This window comes from Siphateles boraxobius, unplaced genomic scaffold (assembly GCF_051911475.1).
Source record: "Siphateles boraxobius isolate OS27281-9 unplaced genomic scaffold, OSU_SipBor_1 6, whole genome shotgun sequence".
Classification (NCBI taxonomy): Eukaryota; Metazoa; Chordata; class Actinopteri; order Cypriniformes; family Leuciscidae; genus Siphateles; species Siphateles boraxobius.
Genome location: NW_027509186.1, coordinates 11,528,876 through 11,545,287, shown reverse-complemented (window position 1 = coordinate 11,545,287; position 16,412 = coordinate 11,528,876). Strand labels below are relative to the sequence as shown.

General features: G+C 41.5%; 1 protein-coding gene across 4 annotated transcripts in view; it reads right to left on the bottom strand.

Annotated features, from left to right (window-relative positions):
• The window catches only part of ece2b (endothelin converting enzyme 2b), a 78,548-nt gene that overhangs the window by 25,336 nt on the left and 36,800 nt on the right, over positions 1 to 16,412 (bottom strand). For all 4 annotated transcript variants that reach the window (XM_077207681.1, XM_077207684.1, XM_077207683.1 and 1 more), the window contains one exon: positions 1,486 to 1,610. In XM_077207681.1, the coding sequence (XP_077063796.1) occupies positions 1,486 to 1,610 (125 nt within the window). The remainder of the gene's footprint in view (positions 1 to 1,485; positions 1,611 to 16,412) is intronic.

The window sequence follows — 16,412 nt, the reverse complement described above, 5'->3', positions numbered from 1 at the left end:
CAACAGGTAACCAACCAAGGTGACCTAATCTCATTTCACTTTGGCTTCCTTTGCTATTGCAAATAGAACTTTTTAGACATCTGACAGAAATAAAGTAAATCTGGTTAGTAATAAGTGAAGCTGGCAATGCTGTTTGTGGAGTTGTTTAATCCTTCTCTTCTGAGATATTGAGCGATGTAATGTCTTTGTTTATCTTCAGTTGATTTCATCTAAGGCTGTGGCTGAAGCCAGCTGTAGTTCTTGTGTTTCTGCTCGTCTCATTTTTCTGTTCTCTTCTTTCCTTCAGTGATTCTGCTTGTTAACAGGCTTATTAAGGCTGAGATGACTCCATATTTAATATATACAGACATTGTGGCTCAGATAAAGTCCAGTTCTGGTTTATTTCTTTGCTCTGGCTGACATGTGGCATATTTCCTGCTTGTGGCCCAGATCTGGCAAACAGAAGCGGTCCGCCCAAGTGCCATCATTCCACGCAGCATGTGGGCCAGATCAGTGTTCCAGAAGTGCCAGATGTGGGCCGGATCTGGGCCGAAACAATGTTGCTATCTGGGGAGAAGGGTAGCATTTGTAAAAGTGTATTCATAAGGCAGCTCATCAGAGCCAGTGTAAATTTCTCGTCTTCTATCTTCCCAGCCGTATCTCTTTTAAACCTTCCAGAAGGCAAGTGTGTGGGTGTAAATTAAGTAGAGGAAGTACTGTTTGACATCACTGCTTTGTGTATGTTACACGGATTAATCTTTCAGGTCTGTACTGAGGGTTAGTTTCAGAGCTTTCTTCTTCAAAATGGCTGATTCAGAGAGATAGAAGTGCATGAAAACATCTTTCACTGAAGGATGTCTACATAATTTCAAGGCTCGCTGATTTTAAACCAAGAGGAATTGATAGTATCGTAGCCATTTGAGACAAGTTATCTTGCTCAGTTAAAAAAAGGATATGCACAGAAAACCAATCAAAACAATAAATCAGGCATCAAATTAAATCAAAGGTCATTCTACAAAATTGGTATTTTTGCTTCCCTAATTAATACACATAAAAATGACAACAAATAAAGAGCTGACACCAACTTTGACTGTGTTGTTATAAGCATTTTTCTCAACACAAAAAAATCCAATGACTTTAATTGGATTTTCATTGATTTTAAAATATGTTTTTCTTTTTCTTCACAAGGATACATTTGTACCTCCTCACCCCTGTGTTTTGCTGTAGTAAATATGCACAATTGCATTATATATGCCTTATTAAAATAGTGTAACCATAAAATCATCATCATCACGATTTCTGCATGTCTGCAAGGACAAATAAAGTTCTCAGTTTAAAGGATCATGTTACCATAATTTTGTATTGTAAACAATTAAAAATTGGATATAAACATTTGCATTAGCTTTACTTTACTTTAAAGAAACCTTCTTGAAATGGAATGGGTTCCCAATTCCTGTTTGCACTGTTTACCCTCCACACCAGAGCGGGAGCCACAGAAACACTTACCTTTGCAATCAAGTCGATGAGTGGTTGGGCTCCGAGCTCTTCTATTCGTTGTTCATTGAGACAGGAAAGATAGTACGACTGCGTCTTTCTCTCTGCCTCACTGCTTGAATTAAAGGTGCCATTTTCTAGAGGAACACATAAGAAATTGCTAAATTTAAATAGTAACATTTCAAAAATCGTATCACCAAAAGATGAAAACTGTCATCATTTACTCATCCTCATGTTATTCAAAACGTTATACCCCAAAAATGTTTTCCATAGAATACAAAACAAGAATTTTTTTTAAGCTGCTCCAACTAAAAACAAAATATGAAGTATAGGCCAAGGTATAGTTATAGGCTTTGATTTTATGTATTATTTTTTACACTTTTTTGAGCTCAACTGTCCTATGCTTTCATCAAAACATTCTTCAAAATTACTCCTTTTGTGTTTGGAACAACATTGGGTGACTAAAAGTGTGACTAAAACATGACCATTTTCATTTTTAGGGGAAATATTCTTTTAAAGCATGATGCTAAGGCAAAATTGTCCCCCACAGAAATAAAAGGACATGAAGGACAAGAGACAGGAACGTCACATAGTTAAGGGGGAAGCTTGGAGCGCACCATCACTAGGGTAAACAAACATGACAGCAGGGAGAACAAGTTGTGCGGGGTCACTGCACAGGATCATAAACAGCCATCTGAGTTTCTCCAGCTGCCTGACAAGCTGACAAGACGGTGCCCTCTGATTGGCTCCCGTCATGTTGCATGGAATGATGGCAAGTAAGCAGAAGCAATGCAGTGGAGGTAAACTGAGTCAGAACAGGAAGAACTGCAAAAAGGGTCCTTTCAGTCATCTTTTTATTGTCACGTCTATGACAGCTGCCCTCGCACGACAAAACGTGACAAAATTCAGATGGCATTGGTGAGCCAAACAACCAGGGTGGTTTTCATCCTCAATAACCTCTGCCATCAGTCGCAGTCAAAACACTGTGTGCCGCAGCTGCCAGTGGAAGACAGGCAGAGGGGAAAAGCACTGCCACTGTCATGCTAACTTTATTCACATGAGAAATGGCAAAATTAAGAGGATAAATCCGGGACAGGTGATTGGCAGTGCTGGTTGCAAATTGGACTGGGTGCAAATTGAAACAACCAGTGAGGGCAAACCTATAAGTAAGCCATGCAGGTTGCCTTCCTGAAGAGTGTAAACAAATAGGCTCATTGGAAAATCGTGCAAAACTCCAAAAATTTACCTATACATATAATTAACTGCAGTTCCCTTTTGAAAGGGAACTCACGATTCGTTCCCTAGGGGTCGCTATGGGTGGAATGCCTCCGGCATTACCGGTGTCTGAAGCATGAAGCTAAACAACACAGTGAACTTGACATTGGCAGACGACAGCCTATGACATCATCACCAGTGCAATCGTGAGATAAAAGGGCACCTGTGAAATATGTCATCCTCTTTATTGTCTTCATGATACCTGTTTGTTTGAATGTGTCTAAACAAGGCGTTTATGGCAACGGGCGCAAAGTCTTTCAGGCATGAAAATGTGAAATGTGCATCATTTGCATGGGCGAGAAGCATGCACGCTTAGTCCTCGGGGGGCTGTTTGCATGCATTGTGAGTGCCTTTCTATGAAGAAACTATGCTCTTGTCTTTCCTTTTTCTTGAGGGAATCGGGACAGCCATCTGTGCTTTGCCGTTCAGGACCTGCTACAGCTGAGACGAGAAGGAAACTGAGATTGTGGGGCTCGCAGATGGAACTTGCGAATGAATTCGAGAAAGGTATGAATATTTCTCATTCATCTGTGGCTGACGAGAGCGAGCTGCCGGATGATGATGATGATTATGTGTTTTCTTACGCCATCTGATTCAACAGCAAGCATGAGATTGATGAGATTGATGATGCTTCCGAGCGTTCTCAGCCCGCCTGCCCTGCAAATGACAAGTTACTGGAAGCGATTCCACTGCGAGATTTGATCTGCCATGGAAACGTGTGCAAGCTCCCTCGTTGCCGCCTCAATGAACGCTTCCTCGATGAACACTTCCACACTCAGGCGAATTAAGCTGATCTTGAGGGGATGCAGTTGTATGGGTATGCACCGATGCCTCCGATTGAAGAGACGCTGGCCAGCTATCTCTCGGTGGGCGAGGCATCCGCAATCGAAGGCTGCGACTCTGCCTACTAAAATGTTGTGTGTCACCTCGCATCTTAATGGCAGAGCATATGCGGCAGCAGGTCAGGCCGGTGCGACACTACACACTATGGCAGTGCTGCAGGCCTACCAGGCCGACCTGCTGAAGGACCTAGACCAGGGCAAGAGGCTCCCCCTGAGGCGGTAGAGGAGCTGCACCACACCACAGATTTCTTTCTCCTCGATGCACGAGTTTTGCCATCTGAGTACATCGGCCCATCCGTCGAGACGATGTTCGATGAAGTTTAGAGAGGTCAAGGTACACTCCGCTGCTTTTAAGACCTTCATATTGCGCTCCCCTTCCTTCGAGGGGCGGAGCACTGAGGAGGAGTGAAGCCAGAAGGAGAAGGAAAGATCTGAGGGAAGTGATCAAGAATAAACACAATCAGCGTTTCAAGGTCCCAGAGGCAAAATAACATCTGCCTCCTTTCCCCCCTCCTTGGGTCTAAGTTGCTAGGCTCTTTGCGAGCCTCCTTGGTAACTATTTAACCAGAGCGTTGTTAACCTTCCTCTCACTTAGAGAGTCATTCTGTTAGAGGCCTCTGCTTATTTTAGCTCTTATTATTGTATCAGGCTTCTAGCACTGTTGTGTAGCCTGAATCTCAGTTTCAAAAGAACATGTCTTTTGTCCTATGAGCTTAGTCATAGGTTAAGCTTTAGGCGAGCGTTGCAAGGCCTCCTCTCACTAGAAAGAGTTATCCTATGAGGCTTCTGCTTCCCAGAGCTCCACTGGGACAGCATTACGTGTTGTAGGTTCTTTGTGAGCCTCACTGTTACCCCTTTTCCACCAAGGTAGAACTGGTGCTGGTTCGGAGCCAGAGCCTAGTTTCAAATCGGTTCTTTGTTTTTCGACCACCAAAGCACCAGCTCCGAACCAGTAAAAGTGGTTCTTAAGTAGCACCAAATCATTGCTGGTCTAGAAGTAAGAACCGCTAACGTCAGTGGGTGGGGGCGTGGTTACCGGGACCAACAAGACAAACAGAAACTTGTGACCGCCATTTTTTAAATAGCAGCTAATCGTGCTGCAGCTCGATTGTAATCTCCGTTAATGCAAGTTACGGTGAGCTGCACGAACGTGCTGAATTCGCCGTGTTTAGATACCGATGTAGGTTTGCAAAGCCATAAGCATAAATAGTAACGCAACGATCGCCATTGTTGATGGAAGGCTTGTTCGAGATGCATCGGAGCGGCATGGACTGATCGGAGCTGCGGGAGTGTTTGGAGAGCACACGACTCCTTCTGCTTTTGGATCGCTCTCGCAGTTCGAGATTCACAGTGCCGAACCATCTCGAAGAAGCCTGGTGTGTTTGTGTGTGCCGTGCTAGTGTTGCTGGGCAATATGAGATGTATACAGTGACGTAAGATCTGGCTCTGTGATGGCTCTCTAGCCTGTGGAAAGGCAAACCGGTTCTTTGAAAGCTCGTCAGTTGAACCAACTCCGAACCGGCACTAGCTCTAGCTCTGAACCAGCACCTGGTTCTTGTTGGTGGAAAAGGGGTATGAAAGGCGTCTTGAGCATGGGGTGTAGTTAGGAATCCTCTCAAGTTTAGAGAGTTGTCATGTTGAGTCCTCCGCTCCTAGAACTCGTTTAGCTGTTTGCAAAGTTGTTAGGCTCTCTGTGAGCCTCACTGGCTACTGTGCCTTCGCTCTGTAAGGGCTCCGCAAGGATAGTAATTGCGAGTTGCAGGTTCTCTGTGAGCCTCCTTGCAAGATGTCTTGAGTGTGGGGCGTCATTAGGCCACCTCTCGATTTAGAAAGTTGTCTTGTTGCAGCCACTGCTCCTAGATCTCGGCGGCTATGTTTGGTAAGTTTCTAGCCTCTCCGTTAGCCTCCTTGGCTATTGTGAACATTTTTAGGCCTCCTCTCACCAAAGAGAGTTGTCTACGCTCTCCAGAGCTCCGCTGGGATAGCAATTGCAAGTTGCAGGCTCTCTGTGAGCCTACTGGCCAGATATCCTGAGTGCGGGGTGTCGTTAGGTCTCCTCTCAATTTAGAGAGTCATTATGCTGAGGCCTCCTCTCCTAGAGCTCGGCTATGTTTTGCTAAGTAGCTAGGCTCTCTGTGAGCTTCCTTGGTTATCGTGAGCGTTGACAGGCTCTCCTCTTGCTGTAGAGAGTTATTTGTTTGAGGCTTCTAGTCCCTTGAGTCTGCTGAGTTGTTAGGCTCTCTGTCAGCCTCCTTGGCTACTGTGAGCATTGTGAGGCTTCCTTTCGCCAGGTAAAGTTATATTCGTTGAGGTCTCTGGTCTCTTGAGCTCTGCTGGGATAACAATTGGAAGTTGTTGGCTCTCTGTGATTCTCCTTGTAAGCTGTCCTGAGCGGGGAACGTAGCTAGGTCTCCTCTCGATTTAGAGAAGTGCCTTACTTAGTCCTCCGTTCCTTGAGCTTGTCTAGATGGTAGGGTTGTACACCAAGTAGTTAGGCTCTAAGGGAGCCTCCCTGGTTACTACTACTCCTTGCCGCCTGCCAATGTCAAGTTCATTATCGTGTTTAGACTCATGCTATTCTTATGGGACCATGGTGACATGCGTACCCTGAAACGTTTCCAGTTGCATTTAACATTATTGGCACCAACAACTTTTTTTTCCTGAGTAAATTATGTGCGCAGCCATGATGGATTCTAACTTCCGTTTATATGCTGTCCTGTTCTCATCTCTATAGGAACCCATTGTTAAAACGGGGTAAAAAGAGAGACTGAATTAATTAAACAGAAACTTTTTGAAGATTACTACAAATAAAAATGAGTGCATTGTTAAGCTGTGCTATTGTTGGCTGCCACAGCAACAGCAATAAACTAAAGAAATTCCTGGAAAATATGTTTTGAGCACCAGCAGAAAAGAATGTCCGTATACGGTGCCATATGCCTTGCATTTTATGCCAAAGACTGACAAGAAAAGGCTGTGGTATCTGACAGGAATTATAAATCAATGAAGGACACGAGACAGGAGTAGCAAACTTTATCCTTCTTATTTATTCTTCAGTTCTCACACATTATGTCACAGTACACTTTTCAAAATAGTAGTCAACAACAATTCAATTATAAACACATTTCCCCCTTTTTTAAAGAACAGAATATTTCATCAGAGTTTAGTTAGATAGTCCTTTAACCATGTCACGTTTTCTATGTAAGTTATGTTCTGTGATCTTGTTTCCCCCTGTCTTTGTGATTTTGGTTTAGTCCTGTTAGTTTTTCTCGCTCCTCGTTTGTGTTCAGTTTCTTCACCTGTGTTCAGTCAACTATACCATTAGTCCCAGTTCTTTTAACCTGTTAACCTTCAAGGCCACTTTTGAAAAATCCCCAGAAATGGCATACCCAAACTTAAACAGATACAGTTCATGAACCCTTTGCACTAAAAGCACAAGTATGATCTCATTTGAAAGCTGACACCTAGTAGTTTATTGTAAATGTAGAATTAATTATTGTCATAATGAAAAAAAAATGTTTAAATAGCATCAAAGTTTTGTAAAGTTATTAGAAATTTACTTTTATGAAACATCTTCATAAAAATAAAATTGAAGTTGGCCCTGGAGCAATCTAGAAATGCACTGCAGCTAAAGCCATATGTGTGACCATTTTATATTTAAAATCTGAAAATGATAAGTCTAAAACTCTGTATTTAGTTAAATGTTTTTCAAGATCATGTCAAATTACTTTATTTTGATTAGACTCTAAAATGCAAACTGATGTTTAGTCATCTTCTGAGTCATCTAATCAGTCTATTGTCTATATTGTTTTGTGGTGCAAACGAGCCCCATTCAGTGTGAGTCTCTCCCTGCACACATTTACACCTCTCCAGACTGGTTATGGCTCTAAATATGCATTTCTTTTGTCTGCATTATAGCTACTAACGACTGGCTATTCACAGGCTATTCATAGGGTTTCAAACCCTAATTTCTTTTATCAAAGTTCTCACTAAATATTTGAAACTGGTATCAAATGCACTGAAACATTTCAGTAAGCATTCCTATTTAGAAAAAAATCATAAAACAATAACTGCTGGTGGCAGGTGCACCTGGGCTAGCTAGCATGTTAGCTTAGCACACCATCAATACACGACCATTTATGAGATTAAAACCATGTTTGTGCTCCAAACTTACTTTATAACGCAAGTCGAGTGTTTTAAATAATCTTCTGTGCTCTAATTTGGCTTCAGATAAAAAAAAATCCGACAGAAAATTTATTATTTATAGTCTTCTGCACGATGATGAAATCTATATCGATTAGCATTGCATTATAAATATAATCTATTATTATGAAATACCTGGCATGGCTTGAAGAACACAGGTAACTCAAATATCATTGCAATCATGTTTATTGTCTTCAAAACATCTTTATCTGCATGTTACAGCGATCTCTGTCAGCTACTTTCTGTATCAGTGACGTCCTGGAATGTCACATGACTATGGGTCTTCTTCGTGATCCATATATGGACTGTTATTGTGCATATAGCGCCCTCAGGCTATTGGTATGAATTGAAAACACAGCACATCTCAGTAAGAAGCGATCATAATGATTACATCGACGCATTTGGGTATAAATTCAACAAATATTATTCCTGTCTATAGAAATATGATGTGAATCTATGAGAATATATCAATATTTCTCCAAGTCTGCACATTTTTGAGCTAAAGCCCTGAGGGACGTTGTTTTGTGAATCGCCGTCATGACGACAGCACGGAGTGTTTTTTATGAATGGACCAGCTGACGCTCATAATTCATATTAAAGGTATCGACTCATTTTTCCATTTCATAACTCCTGACACAAATGAAGACATAACTGTCACTATAAGTTTCTCAGAATACAATAGTGGTCAAATACTGAATCTTGAGTATTATATCTTTTTAATGATGTATAGTTTGTCAAGGTATAACATTAAATCTGATAGTAAATTTGAACTAAATAAAAAAAAACCGCTTCAGTGCGCCGACGCTCTGGAAACGGTTAACAGGTTAAGCCCTGTGTTTTCCCTCAGTGTTTGTTGGTCGTCGTCCATGTATGGTTGTGTCTCTGAATTCCTGGAGTTTGTTATTTTGTTCCTGTATGTTCCTGAAGTTTATTTTGTAAAAAAATCAACTACTTTGGAGTTCCTGCATCCTCGTCTTCAGCTACCTGCACACAACCTGACAAACCAACTCGGCTTCCAAAAATCATGTTTAGGTCTAGTGGCATGAGTGTCTGTGTAGTGAGCCGTGTTCTTAGCCAGAGATGTTGGTGTGCATGGAAATGCAGTGAGATCGGAAACATTCCATGTCTTTCCATCACTAAGAACGTACCCACCAACAGTCTTTTGGCAACTGTGAGAAGATTGGAAAACTTATTGTGCTTTCTGTGTTTGGTTCTCTTCAGATCGAAGAGCAGCAGGTGCAATCAGCCGTGAGCCTCAAAAGATGAAGTTGCCCTTAACAGACAGTTCCAGATGTAGTTTATAGTACGGCAACAACTCATTGTCCAGACCCTTGGGTGAAGGAGGTCAACAATGAGAAATCTGTGTACAAAGTTTGGTTAGAACAGGACAAGAAGCACATGCAGCATCAACAACAGGAAGAGAATTACTAACAGCAAAAAAGCAACAAAGTCCTCATCAACATCAGAAAGAGCTGGAGCAACCGCATTATCTGCAGGAGAGGCAGTTAATCAGAAGATAATCAGCAGGAGCAATTTGAATCGCCTGTACATGTGATTCATCAGGAAGGAGACACTCCGTTGAAAGAGTATGACCAAAGAACAGCAGGCTGGTGTGACGGAAACGACACTTGTCTTTATTGAGTTGCAAACCAGCAGCTTCTAATCGTTGTAAGACCGCTTGAAGACCGTCACATCCGTGAATGATAATGTCATCGAGGTAATTTTCAACACCTCATCTTCTAAAATTCTGCAGGCGCTGAAGCCAATCCAGTCTGTTGTGAGTAATAATGGCTGTGAGGTCATGACTGTCCTCAGGGGCACTTGGTAGTGAGCATTAGTCAGGTCGATGGTAGAGAAAACAGTAGAACCTTTTATAGCAGAGAGTAGTTCATCCATGTGTGGCAATGGAAAGAAGTCCACAATCACTGCTGAGTTCAACACACATCCCAATTTTACCTGACTTTTTCTGCATAACATGGTCAATGTGTTCTATCACCCCAGCTGCTTGCAAGCAATAAAAACAGAGAGATGGCAATGTTTTTGCCGCACAGTTGTGATGTTTCATCCAGCTTTACGCAGTGTTTAAAGTTTGTAGCACATCCAATTCAGTTGACTCAACAACAGTGCACTGAAAGTCTGGCACAGGAGAAGCAGGCACAGGAAGGGCATTAGGAGGCAGGACTTGATTGTTTTCAATCCTATCCTCACATGTAGTACAGAGTTGGTCCCTCCCCATGAGTGGTGTCCCTTTGGCCACAATGAAGAACGTAGCAGGAACTGAGGGGTTATGAAGAGGAACGTTCACGGACAAACATCCAACCACCAGAATTTGGGCTTTTGAATACGTTACAAGCATGGCTGTGGGTTGCGACAGCACAACGTTACTGAACTGGTATGCATAAGTGCTGTAGGGCAGGATAGATATGGAAGACCCTGTGTCAACCACCAAATCCACCACAAGTCTGTAAGTCAGAAGTAGGTATAGTCACTGTGCTTGTAATGCTGGGAGTAAGAGCTGAATATTCCATGTACAGTACAGTAACTTCTGGTAATTCAATTTTATGGACCTTGTGTACAGGTCCTTCTCAAAAAATTAGCATATTGTGATAAAGTTCATTATTTTCCATAATGTAATGATAAAAATTAAACTTCCATATATTTTAGATTCATTGCACACCAACTGAAATATTTCAGGTCTTTTATTGTTTTAATACTGATGATTTTGGCATACAGCTCATGAAAACCCAAAATTCCTGTCTCAAAAAATTAGCATATCATGAAAAGGGTCTCTAAACGAGCTATTAACCTAATCATCTGAATCAACTAATTAACTCTAAACACCTGCAAAAGATTCCTGAGGCTTTTAAAAACTCCCAGCCTGTTTCATTACTCAAAAACGCAAACATGGGTAAGACTGCCGACCTGACTGCTGTCCAGAAGGCCATCATTGACACCCTCAAGCAAGAGGGTAAGACAAAAAGAAATTTCTGAACAAATAGGCTGTTCCCAGAGTGCTGTATCAAGGCACCTCAGTGGGAAGTCTGTGGGAAGGAAAAAGTGTGGCAAAAAACGCTGCACAACGAGAAGAGATGACCGGACCATGAGGAATATTGTGGAGAAGGACCGATTCCAGACCTTGGGGGACCTGCGGAAGCAGTGGACTGAGTCTGGAGTAGAAACATCCAGAGCCACCGTGCACAGGCGTGTGCAGGAAATGGGCTACAGGTGCCGCATTCCCCAGGTCAAGCCACTTTTGAACCAGAAACAGCGGCAGAAGCGCCTGACCTGGGCTACAGAGAAGCAGCACTGGACTGTTGCTCAGTTTTGCATGTCATTCGGAAATCAAGGTGCCAGAGTCTGGAGGAAGACTGGGGAGAAGGAAATGCCAAAATGCCTGAAGTCCAGTGTTAAGTACCCACAGTCAGTGATGGTCTGGGGTGCCATGTCAGCTGCTGGTGTTGGTCCACTGTGTTTAATCAAGGGCAGGGTCAATGCAGCTAGCTATCAGGAGATTTTGGAGCACTTCATGCTTCCATCTGCTGAAAAGCTTTATGGAGATGAAGATTTCATTTTTCAGCACGACCTGGCACCTGCTCACAGTGCCAAAACCACTGGTAAATGGTTTACTGACCATGGTATTACTGTGCTCAATTGGCCTGCCAACTCTCCTGACCTGAACCCCATAGAGAATCTGTGGGATATTGAGAAGAGAAAGTTGAGAGACGCAAGACCCAACACTCTGGATGAGCTTAAGGCCGCTATCGAAGCATCCTGGGCCTCCATAACACCTCAGCAGTGCCACAGGCTGATTGCCTCCATGCCACGCCGCATTGAAGCAGTCATTTCTGCAAAAGGATCCCCAACCAAGTATTGACTATTGAGTGCATAACTGAACATAATTATTTGAAGGTTTACTTTTTTTTTTGTATTAAAAACACTTCTTTTATTGGTCGGATGAAATATGCTAATTTTTTGAGACAGGAATTTTGGGTTTTCATGAGCTGTATGCCAAAATCATCAGTATTAAAACAATAAAAGACCTGAAATATTTCAGTTGGTGTGCAATGAATCTAAAATATATGAAAGTTTAATTTTTATCATTACATTATGGAAAATAATGAACTTTATCACAATATGCTAATTTTTTGAGAAGGACCTGTATTTGATTGCGCTGATCAGCACAGTTTAGCGTAATGTCCAATCTTTTTAGACTTCCTGCATGTTGCAGTTGCAGCCAGGAAGTTCGCAGCATTAGCTAAATGTGCCTCCGAGATTAAACACCTGCCAAACACTATAAAACACTTGCCAAATGGACTCTTTATATTCAAGCTGGTTTCAAATGGTTTTTCAAACATTTCAAACAAAGTTTAAATTTAACAACTTAATGTCATGTGGTGTAACCATTAAGTAAAAAGTAATAACATTTTTCCATACACCATAAAAACATGTAAGTGTATCCTAACCATTATTTTCAGAAAAAGTAGTATATAAGTATAGTATAGTATATTTTTCATTGCTAATTCATATATATCAATGTTTTTTTTTTTTTGGGCATCACCAAGGGACTATCAAAACTTTACCATGTAACGGTTACAGCCTGTTACAAGGCAAGGCAAGGAACCATGTCATATAAAAAGGTCAAATTATTTTAATATTTTATAAGACTTACTGACCTTGACATATACCTTGTCATACCAGGGTTCTTCTCATGATATAATTGTTCTCTGCATGCTTCTTGCACCACATGACTTGGCAGACAACCATGTATGACAAAATTGCTTCACTGCTTATATTCATTATAGAAGATGTGTAATTGTATGTATGCATTCCATTTATAAAAAATGGATCTGGACCAAAAAGTAATATAATGTTGCAATTTCATTTTGTGTTTCTAGTGGCACATAAATTATACACTTTATCTTTAAACATCTCAACCAAACAAGGAACACACAGAGGTGTGAACAAACAGATACAAAACAGGCACACAAATGATGAATCGCAAACATACATGCAACCACCCACTCCTGAGCACACAATTATGCTTGTCATCGTGATCTTTGATTGGTGCTCTCAGTTGTTGTCATGGTAATACACCTCACACTTCTTAGGAGGAGGAATAATTCACTCTCCTCTTTGTGTTTTTATACACATCTGTGTTGTGCGAAAGAGAGATGGAGTAATTAATCTACAACATGATAGTTCAAGCAAACAATCCCTAAACCACCTCTTACAGTTGTTTCCCCTCTATTCTGACTCATTTTTCTTTTCTGTAGTATTTTCTCCTCCTAACAGCGCAATTACATTAAGGAACAGGAGCCAGGAATATTCAAGTAATAAATTCTCTGGGGAACAGTGGCAGTCCAATTACTGGTCAGCATGTCTAGTCCAGAGAGAGGACACACGGTGAGAAAGGAATGGGCTTTCGCATGACTTGCTGCTCGTCTAGCAGAATTCAGAGCTGATCTCGTTCTATTTCCAGATTTTGCTTGTGTTTGTTTGTGTTCGTTGGCTAAAAGGTGACCATCAACCAGGCGCATTGGCACAAAGAATCGGCTAATTTGTCTTTTTCAGAGTTTCTCCGTGTGAGGGTAAAGTGTAGGCTTACAAACACATAATCTGACTTCACAACTACACGTTTTTGTTTTTGTTGAAATAGTTTCCCTTTCCAGCACTCATTTTTAGTCACACAACTATTGTGTAAATATCTGTGGTAAATATTACTGCAGTGTAGAAAAATCTCATGGTTGAAACATTCTCCCACTTCACAGTACACCACCCAGTCCATATTTTAATATGCAAATATTATTGCAACATGATAAATATCTGCAAAAACTACAATATAATACATGTCATGATAAAATATTTATTGTATTGTTTCATTTCAAACAATATGTTTATTTAAAATAATTTATGCAAAAGCTCTGGAGTGTAAAAAATTATTTCTTTTATGACTTGGACCAGTAAGTAGTCACCTAGCTAATACCCTAGTAACACCCTACAAAACACCTTATGCCGGACACACACTCAACAACTGTAAGGCCATGAATGTAATTTGATACTTACGACTGATCATGGCCAAATGTGCAGAGTCAGAGACAGTTGCGTTCAGTCGGTGTTTAAAATCTACTCCAGTCATTGGGAACAGTCTGTAAGTGTGTTCTGTTCAGTATTAGAATGTTTCAGCTAGAAGTTAAGTGTGTCCCCAGCATAATTGTTAGGCTGCATAGATTAGGTCAGCCAGAACCGGGAGCACTTCCTATAACACCTGATGTACTCATTACATCATAAAAAGAATGGCATCTACGCTAATTTTAGTCTTTCTGTTTATTCCGAGGTTAACTGTAATCAGCCGGATCCGGGCCGTATCCAGATCAGATGGTGGACCTGTGCCTAGACAGTACCACAACGCATCCCTGAAGTGTCAGCAGAGCTTGTGTCAACTAGACTCTCCCCTGTGAAGGCCTCATCGACACGACAGCCATCGGCACTGATCCTCAACAAACTCGTCTCCATACGCGCGTGATGACTCCGATCTTCAACCAGATGGAACTGGATAATATTCTGAATGTTCCAATCCAATCTGACTTCTGACCTGTAATGCTGCCTGAATCATAATCATACACTGTTCGTTCATTGGCCGGAGGAGGACTGGCCCCCAGACTGAGCCTGGTTTCTCACAAGGTTTTTTTCTCCATCCTAACATCTGATGGAGTTTTGGTTCCTTCCCACTGTTGCCTTTTCCGCCTTTCTTCGCCTTAGTCGCCATTGGCTTTTGGCTTGCTTAGTTGGGGACGTTTAATTTAATATTCAACAATATTATGGATCTGCTGCATTGACACCATTATATGAAAACTGAACTGAGCTGGACGATGACATCATGTTTTTCTACAGAGTGGCTATATATATAAATTAACTTAATAACTTTTTTTAAAATTAATGAATTAACAAAATTAATCATCACTGAACTTACTTAAGCTGGACTGTGATGCTATTTTCTTCTGGAAACAAACGTTGTTGCATTATTTTCCTGTTATCTCTGTTAAGCTGCTTTGAAACAATCTGTATTGTAAAAAACGCTATATAAATAAAGGTGACTTGACATTAGCAAACTACCAAGAAATGCTCTAGAAACTATCCATACAACCCTAGCAAACCTCCAGCAACACCCTGGAAACCACACAGAACATCCTGGTAACCACCTAGCAATGCTCTGGTATCTAACTTTGAACACCCTAGTGACCTAGAAATGTCGTGATAACAACCCAGAAGACCCAAGCAACTACTTACCAACACATTGGCAACCACCTAAAACACCCAAGTAACCACCCAACAACAACCTGCTACCAACCAGAATACTCTAGCATACACCCAGAAACAACCTAGAACACCATGGCAACCACCTAGCAATCCTCTGGTAACCAACCTTGAACACCCTAGCAACCACTTAGCAACACCCTGGCAACCACCTACAGTAGAACATCCTAGTAACCACCTAGCAATAACCCAGCAACCAATCAGAACATTCCATCAAACACCACAACAACCACCTAGCAATTTCACCACCCATAACCCCAAAGCAAACACCTATCAACAATCAAACAATCACCCAGAACACCCTGCCAACCCCTTAGCAACACCCTGGTAACAACATTGAACACCCTAGAAACCCATTAACAACATCCTGGCAGGGTCATTTATAATTTTCGCAATACAGAAGCCCTGGAGTGTGATGTCATGTACTGTTGCCCATACTCATAATGGGGCCATAATAAAATCAAGTGTAAGTTTATCCCACCACTCCTTCTTCTCAACCGTTTCTTCCTTACTGTTTTCCTATTCACTCTCTCTCTCTCTCTCTCTCTCTCTCTCTCTCTCTCTCTCTCTCTCTCTCTCTCTCTCTCTCTCTCTCTCTCTCTCTCTCTCTCTCTCTCTCTCTCTCTCTCTCTCTCTCTCTCTCTCTCCTCTCTCTCTCTCTCTCTCCTCTCTCTCTCTCTCTCTCTCTCTCTGCAGGGGGCTTCACCAGTTCTCTGACGCAGGTCATTAGGGAATACTCTTCATTTACTGTTCACTGGAGCGTTGTGTTCACTTCAGCATGCAGAGGTGTTCACTGGCCCAATCACACACACAACAAAGAACCACAAAAGATGTATCACATATCTAAGAGTAATTTGAGATCAAAAATATGTTCATGTAAGGCAAGTGTTATTAAATGTGCAGAAGGGTGAGAGGGTGCCTGTGGCTGTGATGCAACATGCAGTGTCAATGTGATGGAGTGTCATCAGAGCAAAATGGCTACAGGGACCCCAGTATGAGAGCGCCTTCATTAGACAGAGAGAGAGAGCTTGATCACAGCCAGTGCTTTACAACAGGTTATTAAGTAGTCTGATAGACCAACAATTAGAGAGAGGAATGGAGCAATGCGTTTAAACACAAAAGATATTACATTAGCATTCCTGTGCAGAACTCTAGAGCTCGCAAGGCAGCAAATAAGTAAACCCGAGACTTCAATAAACAGTTTTTAAAAAAATGAAAAGTTGCAATCAGATAGACATAGTGAGAATTAGAATATTCTCATATTCAAAATATGGTTGACTTTCCATTAATTAGTGTTGTTTGCTAAGG